The sequence below is a fragment of the Engystomops pustulosus genome, chromosome 9, assembly GCF_040894005.1.
Source record: "Engystomops pustulosus chromosome 9, aEngPut4.maternal, whole genome shotgun sequence".
Taxonomy (NCBI): Eukaryota; Metazoa; Chordata; class Amphibia; order Anura; family Leptodactylidae; genus Engystomops; species Engystomops pustulosus.
In genome coordinates this window covers 3,218,500-3,235,296 of record NC_092419.1, presented here as the reverse complement: position 1 = coordinate 3,235,296, position 16,797 = coordinate 3,218,500, and the positions used below count along the sequence as shown (strand labels likewise).

General features: G+C 38.5%; 1 protein-coding gene across 2 annotated transcripts in view; it reads left to right on the top strand.

Annotated features, from left to right (window-relative positions):
- Positions 1–16,797, top strand: part of LOC140078012 (HLA class II histocompatibility antigen, DM beta chain-like) — a 28,845-nt gene that overhangs the window by 6,080 nt on the left and 5,968 nt on the right. For both annotated transcript variants that reach the window (XM_072125769.1, XM_072125768.1), the window contains exons 3-4: positions 12,386–12,664; positions 12,820–12,936. In XM_072125769.1, the coding sequence (XP_071981870.1) occupies positions 12,386–12,664; positions 12,820–12,936 (396 nt within the window). The remainder of the gene's footprint in view (positions 1–12,385; positions 12,665–12,819; positions 12,937–16,797) is intronic.

Below are 16,797 nucleotides of genomic sequence, written 5' to 3'. Positions count from 1 at the left end.
CTATGTACAAGAATATAACTACTATAATACTGCCCCCTATGTACAGGTATATAACTACTATAATACTGCCCCCTATGTACAGGAATATAACTACTATAATACTGCCCTCTATGTACAGGAATATAACTACTATAATACTGCCCCCTATGTACAAGAATATAACTACTATAATACTGCCCCCTATGTACAGAAATATAACTACTATAATACTGCCCCCTATGTACAAGAATATAACTACTATAATACTGCCCCCTATGTACAAGAATATAACTACTATAATACTGCCCCCTATGTACAAGAATATAACTACTATAATACTGCCCCCTATGTACAGGAATATAACTACTATAATACTGCCCCCTATGTACAAGAATATAACTACTATAATACTGCCCCCTATGTACAAGAATATAACTGCTATAATACTGCCCCCTATGTACAGGAATATAACTACTATAATACTGCCCCCTATGTACAGGAATATAACTACTATAATACTGCCCCCTATGTACAGGAATATAACTACTATAATACTGCCCCCTATGTACAAGAATATAACTACTATAATACTGCCCCCTATGTACCGGAATATAACTACTATAATACTGCCCCCTATGTACAAGAATATAACTACTATAATACTGCCCCCTATGTACAGGAATATAACTACTATAATACTGCCCCCTATGTACAAGAATATAACTACTATAATACTGCCCCCTATGTACAAGAATATAACTACTATAATACAGCCTCCTATGTACAAGAATATAACTACTATAATACCGCCCCCTATGTACAGGAATATACAGGGGCGTAACTAGGAGAGGCTGGGCCCCATAGCAGATTTCTGCATGGGGCCCCCTTCCCCTTAAAATATATATATATGGCAGGCACACGTCGGGTGCGCTGGAGAGGAGAGGTGAGCGCAGCTCACCCCTCCCCTCTCCATAGAGAATAGAGCCGCATGGCCGTTCTTATGGCCATAGACAGAGCACGCTCTATCTCTTTTGCTCGAAACAGTGAGTACTCGTTGTGCTCACCGTTCCGAGCCCATGCGTATAGAAGCCTATGGGGGGAAGTATATCCGGCAGCAAATTTGCGGCCAGATATACGTCCCCCATATGTTCTTGGGAAGGTACCCCTATACAGACATGTTTATACAATTACACACATTTATACACTGATATAGACACACCTTTATATACACACATAAAGTTCTACACTCGTATACTCACACCCTTATACATACAAGCATAGACCTATACACACACATTTATGCACTCATATACATTTATACACTAATACAGAGTGTATACAAACTCATACAGTATACACATTATATACATATAATACATTTACAATACACACACACACACACACATATATATATAAATATATATATATACATATATACATACATACACAAATACAGTATACACTGACCATATATACACATACATGCAGGATAAAAACACCACATACACACATGCTGCATATACATACAGAATATACACATACATTCAGTATATACAGCATACATACTTACCACATACAAAAACACACATCATATATATATATATATATATATATATATATATATATATATATGCTAATATAAATACATGCATGTAAAAATACAGTATTTGCTTCAATGCATTTATACACAGTATATACATGTATACATAGTAGATGCATATATACACATATACATAGGATTTACATATATATATATACGGAATATGCATAAACAGTATATATATATATATATATATATATATATATTTATGTATACACAGTATATATACAATATATACACATATACACAGTATATACACACATATTCACAGTATATATACACATATACACAGTATATACACACATATACACAGTGTATATACAATATATACACATATACACAGTATATATACAATATATACACATATACACACATATTCACAGTATATATGCAATATATACACATATACACAGTATATACACAATATATACACATATACACACATATACACAGTATATATACAATATATACACATATACACCGTATATATACAATATATACACATATACACAGTATATATACAATATATACACATATACACAGTATATACACACATATACATAGTATATATACAATATATACACATATACACACATATATACACATATACACACATATACACAGTATATATACAATATATACACATATACACAGTATATACACACATATACACAGTATATATACAATATATACACATATACACAGTATATATACAATATATACACATATACACACATATTCACAGTATATATGCAATATATACACATATACACAGTATATACACAATATATACACATATACACACATATACACAGTATATATACAATATATACACATATACACAGTATATACACACATATACACAGTATATATACAATATATACACATATACACAGTATATACACACATATACACAGTGTATATACAATATACACACATATACACAGTATATACACACATATACACAGTGTATATATAATATACACACATATACACAGTATATACACACATATACACAGTATATATACAATATATACACATATACACGTATATACACAGTATATATACAATATATACATATATACACATATACACAGTATATACACTGTATATACACATACACTGTATATACATATGTACACAGTATATGCATATAAATACATATATACATACAGATAAATACATATATACATACAGATAAATACATCTGTATAAACTTACCTTTTAGGAAGTTTGGGAGCTGTATGGGTGTTCAGGCAGGTGTTCAGGTGGTTGTCCAGATGCATTCAGACGGCGGGGGGGCGAGCGGGGGAAGGGGGGGGCGCGCGAGCGGGGGGGGGGGCGAGCGGGGGAAGGTGGGGCGCGCGAGCGGGGGGGGGGGGCGAGCGGGGGAAGGGGGGGCCGAGCGGGGGAAGGGGGGGCAGAGAATCAACTGTGCCGCCCTGCAGGCTGATGAGCGGGCAGGTCAGGGAGATGAGGGGGGCGGGTCAGAGAGGTGGCTGGGGACCGGGTCAAGGATATGAGCAGGCAGGGATCCCGGAAAGAGGTGGATGGGTGGGCGGCCGGGCTCAGGAGACGTGTAGATGCACAGAGAGGGAGGGGCCCGGGGGCACGATCCGGCACTGCAGCCCCGGACCACTTACCCCAGGCCGTGGCAAAGCACTGCAGGGAGCGTGCATCCCCGGGCCCCTGAACCTCACGGGCCCCGTAGCAACCGCTACGGCTGCTACGGCGGTAGTTACGCCACTGGGAATATAACTACTATAATACTGCCCCCTATGTACAGGAATATAACTACTATAATACTGCCCCCTATGTACAGGAATATAACTACTATAATACTGCCCCCTATGTACAAGAATATAACTACTATAATACTGCCCCTTATGTACAGGAATATAACTACTATAATACTGCCCCCTATGTACAGGAATATAACTACTATAATACTGCCCCCTATGTACAAGAATATAACTACTATAATACTGCCCCCTGTGTACAGGAATATAACTACTATAATACTGCCCCCTATGTACAAGAATATAACTAATATAATACTGCCCCCTATGTACAGGAATATAACTACTATAATACTGCCCCCTATGTACAGGAATATAACTACTATAATACTGCCCCCTATGTACAAGAATATAACTACTATAATACTGCCCCCTATGTACAGGAATATAACTACTATAATACTGCCCCCTATGTACAGGAATATAACTACTATAATACTGCCCCCTATGTACAGGAATATAACTGCTATAATACTGCCCCCTATGTACAGGAATATAACTACTATAATACTGCCCCCTATGTACAGGAATATAACTACTATAATACTGCCCTCTATGTACAGGAATATAACTACTATAATACTGCCCCCTATGTACAGGAATATAACTACTATAATACTGCCCCTATGTACAAGAATATAACTACTATAATACTGCCCCCTATGTACAGGAATATAACTACTATAATACTGCCCTCTATGTACAGGAATATAACTACTATAATACTGCCCCCTATGTACAGGAATATAACTACTATAATACTGCCCCTATGTACAGGAATATAACTACTATAATACTGCCCCCTATGTACAAGAATATAACTACTATAATACTGCCCCCTATGTACAGGAATATAACTACTATAATACTGCCCCTATGTACAAGAATATAACTACTATAATACTGCCCCCTATGTACAAGAATATAACTACTATAATACTGCCCCCTATGTACAGGAATATAACTACTATAATACTGCCCCTATGTACAAGAATATAACTACTATAATACTGCCCCCTATGTACAGGAATATAACTACTATAATACTGCCCCCTATGTACAGGAATATAACTACTATAATACTGCCTCCTATGTAGAGGAATATAACTACTATAATACTGCCCCCTATGTACAAGAATATAACTACTATAATACTGCCCCCTATGTACAGGAATATAACTACTATAATACTGCCCCCTATGTACAGGAATATAACTACTATAATACTGCCCCCTATGTACAGGAATATAACTACTATAATACTGCCCCCTATGTACAGGAATATAACTGCTATAATACTGCCCCCTATGTACAAGAATATAACTACTATAATACTGCCCCCTATGTACAGGAATATAACTACTATAATACTGCCCTCTATGTACAGGAATATAACTACTATAATACTGCCCCCTATGTACAGGAATATAACTACTATAATACTGCCCCTATGTACAAGAATATAACTACTATAATACTGCCCCCTATGTACAGGAATATAACTACTATAATACTGCCCTCTATGTACAGGAATATAACTACTATAATACTGCCCCCTATGTACAGGAATATAACTACTATAATACTGCCCCTATGTACAGGAATATAACTACTATAATACTGCCCCCTATGTACAAGAATATAACTACTATAATACTGCCCCCTATGTACAGGAATATATCTACTATAATACTGCCCCCTATGTACAAGAATATAACTACTATAATACTGCCCCCTATGTACAAGAATATAACTAATATAATACTGCCCCCTATGTACAAGAATATAACTACTATAATACTGCCCCTATGTACAGGATATAACTACTATAATACTGCCCCCTATGTACAAGAATATAACTACTATAATACTGCCCCCTATGTACAGGAATATAACTACTATAATACTGCCCCCTATGTACAGGAATATAACTACTATAATACTGCCCCCTATGTACTGGAATATAACTACTATAATACTGCCCCTGTGTACAGGAATATAACTACTATAATACTGCTCCCTATGTACAGGAATATAACTACTATAATACTGCCGCCTATGTACAGGAATATAACTACTATAATACTGCCCTCTATGTACAGGAATATAACTACTATAATACTGCCCCCTATGTACAGGAATATAACTACTATAATACTGCCCCCTATGTACAAGAATATAACTACTATAATACTGCCCCCTATGTACAGGAATATAACTACTATAATACTGCCCTCTATGTACAGGAATATAACTACTATAATACTGCCCCCTATGTACAGGAATATAACTACTATAATACTGCCCCTATGTACAAGAATATAACTACTATAATACTGCCCCCTATGTACAAGAATATAACTACTATAATACTGCCCCCTATGTACAGGAATATATCTACTATAATACTGCCCCCTATGTACAAGAATATAACTACTATAATACTGCCCCCTATGTACAAGAATATAACTAATATAATACTGCCCCTATGTACAGGATATAACTACTATAATACTGCCCCCTATGTACAAGAATATAACTACTATAATACTGCCCCCTATGTACAGGAATATAACTACTATAATACTGCCCTCTATGTACAGGAATATAACTACTATAATACTGCCCCCTATGTACAGGAATATAACTACTATAATACTGCCCCTATGTACAAGAATATAACTACTATAATACTGCCCCCTATGTACAAGAATATAACTACTATAATACTGCCCCCTATGTACAGGAATATATCTACTATAATACTGCCCCCTATGTACAAGAATATAACTACTATAATACTGCCCCCTATGTACAAGAATATAACTAATATAATACTGCCCCTATGTACAGGATATAACTACTATAATACTGCCCCCTATGTACAAGAATATAACTACTATAATACTGCCCCCTATGTACAGGAATATGACTACTATAATACTGCCCCCTATGTACAAGAATATAACTACTATAATACTGCCCCTATGTACAGGATATAACTACTATAATACTGCCCCCTATGTACAAGAATATAACTACTATAATACTGCCCCCTATGTACAGGAATATAACTACTATAATACTGCCCCCTATGTACAGGAATATAACTACTATAATACTGCCCCCTATGTAGAGGAATATAACTACTATAATACTGCCCCCTATGTACAAGAATATAACTACTATAATACTGCCCCCTATGTACAGGAATATAACTACTATAATACTGCCCCCTATGTACAGGAATATAACTACTATAATACTGCCCCCTATGTACAGGAATATAACTACTATAATACTGCCCCCTATGTACAGGAATATAACTGCTATAATACTGCCCCCTATGTACAGGAATATAACTACTATAATACTGCCCCCTATGTACAGGAATATAACTACTATAATACTGCCCCTATGTACAAGAATATAACTACTATAATACTGCCCCCTATGTACAGGAATATAACTACTATAATACTGCCCTCTATGTACAGGAATATAACTACTATAATACTGCCCCCTATGTACAGGAATATAACTACTATAATACTGCCCCTATGTACAGGAATATAACTACTATAATACTGCCCCCTATGTACAAGAATATAACTACTATAATACTGCCCCCTATGTACAGGAATATATCTACTATAATACTGCCCCCTATGTACAAGAATATAACTACTATAATACTGCCCCCTATGTACAAGAATATAACTAATATAATACTGCCCCCTATGTACAAGAATATAACTACTATAATACTGCCCCTATGTACAGGATATAACTACTATAATACTGCCCCCTATGTACAAGAATATAACTACTATAATACTGCCCCCTATGTACAGGAATATAACTACTATAATACTGCCCCCTATGTACAGGAATATAACTACTATAATACTGCCCCCTATGTACTGGAATATAACTACTATAATACTGCCCCTGTGTACAGGAATATAACTACTATAATACTGCTCCCTATGTACAGGAATATAACTACTATAATACTGCCGCCTATGTACAGGAATATAACTACTATAATACTGCCCTCTATGTACAGGAATATAACTACTATAATACTGCCCCCTATGTACAGGAATATAACTACTATAATACTGCCCCCTATGTACAAGAATATAACTACTATAATACTGCCCCCTATGTACAGGAATATAACTACTATAATACTGCCCTCTATGTACAGGAATATAACTACTATAATACTGCCCCCTATGTACAGGAATATAACTACTATAATACTGCCCCTATGTACAAGAATATAACTACTATAATACTGCCCCCTATGTACAAGAATATAACTACTATAATACTGCCCCCTATGTACAGGAATATATCTACTATAATACTGCCCCCTATGTACAAGAATATAACTACTATAATACTGCCCCCTATGTACAAGAATATAACTAATATAATACTGCCCCTATGTACAGGATATAACTACTATAATACTGCCCCCTATGTACAAGAATATAACTACTATAATACTGCCCCCTATGTACAGGAATATGACTACTATAATACTGCCCCCTATGTACAAGAATATAACTACTATAATACTGCCCCTATGTACAGGATATAACTACTATAATACTGCCCCCTATGTACAAGAATATAACTACTATAATACTGCCCCCTATGTACAGGAATATAACTACTATAATACTGCCCCCTATGTACAGGAATATAACTACTATAATACTGCCCCCTATGTACTGGAATATAACTACTATAATACTGCCCCTATGTACAGGAATATAACTACTATAATACTGCCCCCTATGTACAGGAATATAACTACTATAATACTGCCCCCTATGTACAAGAATATAACTACTATAATACTGCCCCCTATGTACAAGAATATAACTAATATAATACTGCCCCTATGTACAGGATATAACTACTATAATACTGCCCCCTATGTACAAGAATATAACTACTATAATACTGCCCCCTATGTACAGGAATATGACTACTATAATACTGCCCCCTATGTACAGGAATATGACTACTATAATACTGCCTCCTATGTACAAGAATATAACTAATATAATACTGCCCCTATGTACAGGATATAACTACTATAATACTGCCCCTATGTACAGGATATAACTACTATAATACTGCCCCCTATGTACAAGAATATAACTAATATAATACTGCCCCTATGTACAGGATATAACTACTATAATACTGCCCCCTATGTACAAGAATATAACTACTATAATACTGCCCCCTATGTACAGGAATATGACTACTATAATACTGCCCCCTATGTACAAGAATATAACTACTATAATACTGCCCCCTATGTACAAGAATATAACTAATATAATACTGCCCCTATGTACAGGATATAACTACTATAATACTGCCCCTATGTACAGGATATAACTACTATAATACTGCCCCCGATGTACAAGAATATAACTAATATAATACTGCCCCTATGTACAGGATATAACTACTATAATACTGCCCCCTATGTACAAGAATATAACTACTATAATACTGCCCCCTATGTACAGGAATATGACTACTATAATACTGCCCCCTATGTACAGGAATATGACTACTATAATACTGCCCCCTATGTACAAGAATATAACTAATATAATACTGCCCCCTATGTACAGGAATATAACTACTATAATACTGCCCCTATGTACAAGAATATAACTACTATAATACTGCCCCCTATGTACAAGAATATAACTACTATAATACTGCCCCCTATGTACAGGAATATATCTACTATAATACTGCCCCCTATGTACAAGAATATAACTAATATAATACTGCCCCTATGTACAGGATATAACTACTATAATACTGCCCCCTATGTACAAGAATATAACTACTATAATACTGCCCCCTATGTACAGGAATATGACTACTATAATACTGCCCCCTATGTACAAGAATATAACTACTATAATACTGCCCCCTATGTACAAGAATATAACTAATATAATACTGCCCCTATGTACAGGATATAACTACTATAATACTGCCCCTATGTACAGGATATAACTACTATAATACTGCCCCCTATGTACAAGAATATAACTAATATAATACTGCCCCTATGTACAGGATATAACTACTCTAATACTGCCCCCTATGTACAAGAATATAACTACTATAATACTGCCCCCTATGTACAGGAATATGACTACTATAATACTGCCCCCTATGTACAGGAATATGACTACTATAATACTGCCCCTATGTACAAGAATATAACTACTATAATACTGCCCCCTATGTACAGGAATATAACTACTATAATACTGCCCCCTATGTACAAGAATATAACTACTATAATACTGCCCCCTATGTACAGGAATATAACTACTATAATACTGCCCCTATGTACAAGAATATAACTACTATAATACTGCCCCCTATGTACAGGAATATAACTACTATAATACTGCCCCCTATGTACAGGAATATAACTACTATAATACTGCCCCCTATGTACAGGAATATAACTACTATAATACTGCCCCCTATGTACAAGAATATAACTACTATAATACTGCCCCCTATGTACAAGAATATAACTACTATAATACTGCTCCCTATGTACAAGAATATAACTACTATAATACTGCCCTCTATGTACAGGAATATAACAACTATAATACTGCCCCCTATGTACAAGAATATAACTACTATAATACTGCCTCCTATGTACAGGAATATAACTACTATAATATTGCCCCCTATGTACAGGAATATAACTACTATAATACTGCCCCCTATGTACAAGAATATAACTAATATAATACTGCCCCTATGTACAGGATATAACTACTATAATACTGCCCCCTATGTACAAGAATATAACTACTATAATACTGCCCCCTATGTACAGGAATATGACTACTATAATACTGCCCCCTATGTACAAGAATATAACTACTATAATACTGCCCCCTATGTACAAGAATATATCTACTATAATACTGCCCCCTATGTACAGGAATATAACTACTATAATACTGCCCCCTATGTACAGGGATATAACTACTATAATGCTGCCCCCTATGTACAGGAATATAACTACTATAATACTGCCCCCTATGTACAGGAATATAACTACTATAATACTGCCCCCTGTGTACAGGAATATAACTACTATAATACTGCCCCCTATGTACAGGAATATAACTACTATAATACTGCCCTCTATGTACAGGGATATAACTACTATAATACTGCTCCCTATGTACAAGAATATAACTACTATAATACTGCCCTCTATGTACAGGAATATAACTACTATAATACTGCCCCCTATGTACAAGAATATAACTACTATAATACTGCCCCCTATGTACAGGGATATAACTACTATAATACTGCTCCCTATGTACAAGAATATAACTACTATAATACTGCCCTCTATGTACAGGAATATAACTACTATAATACTGCCCCCTATGTACAGGAATATAACTACTATAATACTGCCTCCTATGTACAGGAATATAACTACTATAATATTGCCCCCTATGTACAGGAATATAACTACTATAATACTGCACCCTATGTACAGGAATATAACTACTATAATACTGCCCCCTATGTACAAGAATATAACTACTTTAATACTGCCCCCTATGTACAGGAATATAACTACTATAATACTGCCCCCTATAAACAGGAAAATAACTACTATAATACTGCCCCCTATGTACAGGAATATAACTACTATAATACTGCCCCTATGTACAAGAATATAACTACTATAATACTGCCCCCTATGTACAGGGATATAACTACTATAATACTGCCCCCTATGTACAGAAATATAACTACTATAATACTGCCCCCTATGTACAGGAATATAACTACTATAATACTGCCCCCTATGTACAGGAATATAACTACTATAATACTGCCCCCTATGTACAGGAATATAACTACTATAATAGTGCCCCCTATGTACAAGAATATAACTACTATAATACTGCCCCCTATATACAGGAATATAACTACTATAATAGTGCCCCCTATGTACAAGAATATAACTACTATAATACTGCCCCCTATGTACAAGAATATAACTACTATAATACTGCCCCTATGTACAAGGATATAACTACTATAATACTGCCCCCTATGTACAGGAATATAACTACTATAATACTGCCCCCTATGTACAGGAATATAACTACTATAATACTCCCCCTATGTACAAGAATATAACTACTATAATACTGCCCCCTATGTACAGGAATATAACTACTATAATACTGCCCCCTATGTACAGGAATATAACTACTATAATACTGCCCCCTATGTACAGGAATATAACTACTATAATACTGCCCCCTATGTACAGGAATATATCTACTATAATACTGCCCCCTATGTACAGGAATATAACTACTATAATACTGCCCCTATGTACAGGAATATATCTACTATAATACTGCCCCCTATGTACAGGAATATAACTACTATAATACTGCCCCCTATGTACAGGAATATAACTACTATAATACTGCCCCCTATGTACAAGAATATAACTACTATAATACTGCCCCCTATGTACAGGAATATAACTACTATAATACTGCCCCCTATGTACAAGAATATAACTACTATAATACTGCCCCCTATGTACAGGAATATAACTACTATAATACTGCCCTCTATGTACAAGAATATAACTACTATAATACTGCCCCCTATGTACAAGAATATAACTACTATAATACTGCCCCCTATGTAGAGGAATATAACTACTATAATACTGCCCCCTATGTACAGGAATATAACTACTATAATACTGCCCCCTATGTACAGGATATAACTACTATAATACTGCCCCCTATGTACAGGAATATAACTACTATAATACTGCCCCCTATGTACAGGAATATAACTACTATAATACTGCCCCCTATGTACAGGATATAGCTGCTATGATAAATCTGATGTCTTTGGTTCCATGCAGTGAAGCCGTCTATGGAGGTGTACTCCCCTGAGCAGTTTAGTGAGGACAGCCCCCCGGTACTTATCTGCCATGTTTGGGGCTTTTACCCTCAGAAGATCTTTGTGGCCTGGATCAAAAATGATAAGACTGTGGTGAAGAACGTATCGGAGGCGGTTCGGGTCGGGGACTGGACATACCAGGTGGTGGTGTCCCTGGATCTGAGGGGCTCTGACCCTGGAGATAACTACACCTGTGTGGTGGAGCACGAGAGCCTGGAGGAGCCCCTGATGGAGACCTGGAGTGAGTATGGGGGGAGAGGCTGGACCTGTGATTGGGTCTTCTCTGCCCTGGAGATTATATAATCCCATCAGATACAATAAATATATAACATTATTATAGGGATGAGACTATAATCCACCTCCCTGGACCTCATCCAGTATTTCTCATCCACACAGAAGCCGGACTGACCACCAAGCAGATCATAAAGATCAGTCTCGCGTCTCTGATCTTTGTCCTTGGACTGGTCACCATGATAGCGGGAATCATCTGCTGGAAGAACTCCAAGAGAAGCGGTAAGAGCGTCGCTACACGGACACAGTCACCTGATTTGTCTCTGCCCTGAGTGACCTGATAACCTGATCTGTCTCTGCCTGAGTGACCTGATAACCTGATCTGTCTCTGCCTGAGTGACCTGATAACCTGATCTATCTCTGCCATGAGTACTATAATAACCTGATCTGTCTCTGCCCTGAGTGACCTGAGAACCTGATCTGTCTCTGCCCTGAGTGACCTGATAACCTGATCTGTCTCTGCCTGAGTGACCTGATAACCAGATCTGTCTCTGCCCTGAGTGACCTGATAACCTGATCTGTCTCTGCCCTGAGTGACCCGATAACCTGATCTGTCTCTGCCCTGAGTGATATAATAACTTGATCTGTCTCTGCCCTGAGTGATATAATAACCTGATCTGTCTCTGCCCTGAGTGGCCTGATAACCTGATCTGTCTCTGCCCTGAGTGACCTGATAACCTGATCTGTCTCTGCCCTGAGTGACCTGATAACCTGATATGTCTCTGCCCTGAGTGACCTGATAACCTGATCTGTCTCTGCCCTGAGTGACCTGATAACCTGATCTGTCTCTGCCCTGAGTGACCTGAGAACCTAATCTGTCTCTGCCCTGAGTGATATAATAACCTGATCTATCTCTGCCCTGAGTGACCTGATAACCTGATCTGTCTCTGCCCTGAGTGACCTGATAACCTGATCTGTCTCTGCCTGAGTGACCTGATAACCTGGTCTGTCTCTGCCCCGAGTGACCTGATAACCTGATCTGTCTCTGCCCTGAGTGACCCGATAACCTGATCTGTCTCTGCCCTGAGTGATATAATAACCTGATCTGTCTCTGCCCTGAGTGACCTGAGAACCTGATCTGTCTCTGCCTGAGTGACCTGATAACCTGATCTGTCTCTGCCCTCAGTGATATAATAACCTGATCTGTCTCTGCCCTGAGTGACCTGAGAACCTGATCTGTCTTTGCCTGAGTGACCTGATAACCTGATCTGTCTCTGCCCTGAGGGATATTATAACCTGATCTGTCTCTGCCCTGAGTGACCTGATAACCTGATCTGTCTCTGTCCTGAGTGACCTGATAACCTGATCTGTCTCTGCCCTGAGTGATATAATAACCTGATCTGTCTCTGCCCTGAGTGACCTGAGAACCTGATGTGTCTCTGCCTGAGTGACCTGAGAACCTGATCTGTCTCTGTCCTGAGTGACCCAATAACCTGATCTGTCTCTGTCCTGAGTGACCCAATAACCTGATCTGTCTCTGCCCTGAGTGACCTGAGAACCTGATCTGTCTCTGCCCTGAGTGACCTGAGAACCTGATCTGTCTCTGCCCTGAGTGACCTGATAACCTGATCTGTCTCTGCCCTGAGTGACCTGATAACCTGATCTGTCTCTGCCCTGAGTGACCTGAGAACCTGATCTGTCTCTGCCCTGAGTGACCTGATAACCTGATCTGTCTCTGTCCTGAGTGATATTATAACCTGATCTGTCTCTGCCCTGAGTGACCTGAGAACCTGATCTGTCTGTGCCCTGAGTGACCTGATAACCTGATCTGTCTCTGCCCTGAGTGACCTGATAACCTGATCTGTCTCTGCCCTGAGTGACCTGATAACCTGATCTGTCTCTGCCCTGAGTGACCTGAGAACCTGATCTGTCTCTGCCCTGAGTGACCTGATAACCTGATCTGTCTCTGTCCTGAGTGATATTATAACCTGATCTGTCTCTGTCCTGAGTGATATTATAACCTGATCTGTCTCTTTCCATTTCAGTCTCTTAAAGGAAATCTACCATTTGATTTGATGTATTATGAAGCAAACATACCTTGAGACTGCTGTAGCTGCACTGATGCAGAAACATATCTTGGTTAATCCCTGAGCTGAGTGGTTTTGCTGAACAAAAAATTATAAAATTATGATAATGAGGCTCTGTGGCTCCTGTGGCGGCTCCGGCACTTCTCCTCTCACCCTAATTATGCTACAACCTTGTCCTGCTTGGCATAAGCCGAGAATGTGTCATCACCGTGTTGTGCCTGACAGGCAGAAGTAATCAATCAGTGCATCATCCCCCTGCTGCTGTGTATGAGTCATCCAGCTTAGGTTGATCAGTTCAGGAAGCTCCATGAAGCAGCCAGACAGCACCCAGCTTTCCCAAGGTCCTGAATTTTATAATTGGCATAATAGTTTTTCTTTTTAGCAAAACCAGTTCAAGGATTAAACAAGATATGTTCCTGCGTCAGTGTAGCAACAGCATTATCTAGGTATGTCTGGTTCACAATATATAACAACAGATGGTAAATTTCCTTTAAAATGAATATCCACATGTTATATCATGTAAAAAATGAAACAATTTGCAGAAAATTATCAATTGAATTGCATCACAATTTGGGAATAATCTGTCCCTCCATCAAGACACATTGGGGGTCATTTACTAAGGGCCCGATTCGGGTTTTCCCGCCGTGTTACCCGAATATTTCCGTTTTGCGCCCATTTTCCCTATATTGCCCCAGGATTTTGGCGCACGTGATCAGATTGTGGCGCATCGGCGCTGGCATGCACGCGACGGAAATCGGGGGGCGTGGCCAAATGAAAATCCAACGGATTCGGAGAAACCACCGCATTAAAAAAAAAAAAGGGGCGCAGAGCTTGCACTTACCTTCACTAGGAATAGGCCGGTGAACTCCAGCACGTTCCGATGCTCTTCAGTGCAGCAGCACCACCTGGTGGACTTCGGAGGAACTACCTTAGTGAATCCCAGCCGGACCCGAATCCACCGCAGAGAACGCGACGCTGGATCGCGAATGGACCGGGTAAGTAAATCTGCCCCATTTTGCACCTCAGTAGTAAATTTTATAAGTAGATTTTAGAAGGAAGGAGACCATGGATAAGAAGATCCCACAGTCCCGGGGCCCGGATCTAGGAGTGATGTCCCTGCTTCATCCGGAGGGATCGTGATGGGAGATTTCTTCCCGGGATGTTATGACTGTACTGATCAGACGAGTCCTGACGTCTCTTCTCTCTTTGCCGATTAGAATATAATAATTGTCATATTAATAATAATAATTCTTTATTTTTATAGCGCACACAGATTACGCAGCGCTGCACCGAGCTGTCACATCAGTCCTTATACATTGTGACCATGTGCCCCAGTGCCAGTCTGTGCCAGGCCCCCAGCTATAATGTATGGGTTATAGTACAGGTCTTCTCATATGGGAAAGAGACACCTTAGGGGCCCCCTAAACCACTTGGGCCCAGTTGTGACTGCACCCCCTGCACCCCCTCATGTTAAGCCCCTGCACATCAGTCCGATACTGATCCCCGGTCCTGTCATAAGAGCCAGTATTGTATTGTAGCATTAGAAGTACCATGGCGCCACCTGCTGGATAGATACAATTACAGCAATTTTGTATTTTATATAGAATTTATTCTTTGCTATATTGTTGCGGTATTTAAACTATGATTACAAAGCATCGCCCTTATCCGTAAATGGTACCTTTCCATGGCCGCAATGTTAAAAATCAGTTTGTAAACTTATATGCAACTCACCTGATGTGAGTCCACCACACTAAGTGCAATTAATCCAATGAAGCCCTGCATGTTCAGTGGTTACTTGCATTATCCCGCCTCCTTGTTCCTGATTGACAGGTCTCACTGCTAGGACACGCTGCTGTGTGAACATTGAGAGAGAGCTCTGTTACATCATTGGCCACTTAAAGTCATGTGACCAGGGTGACAACATCTATGATCCTATAACATCTACAACGTCTACCCCATGCATGTATCTGATCACATGAAATCACAGCAGCCTCCATAGAGGATGGGGAGGAATAGAAATTCATGGAGGCTGCTGTGCTTTCATGTTGTCAGAATC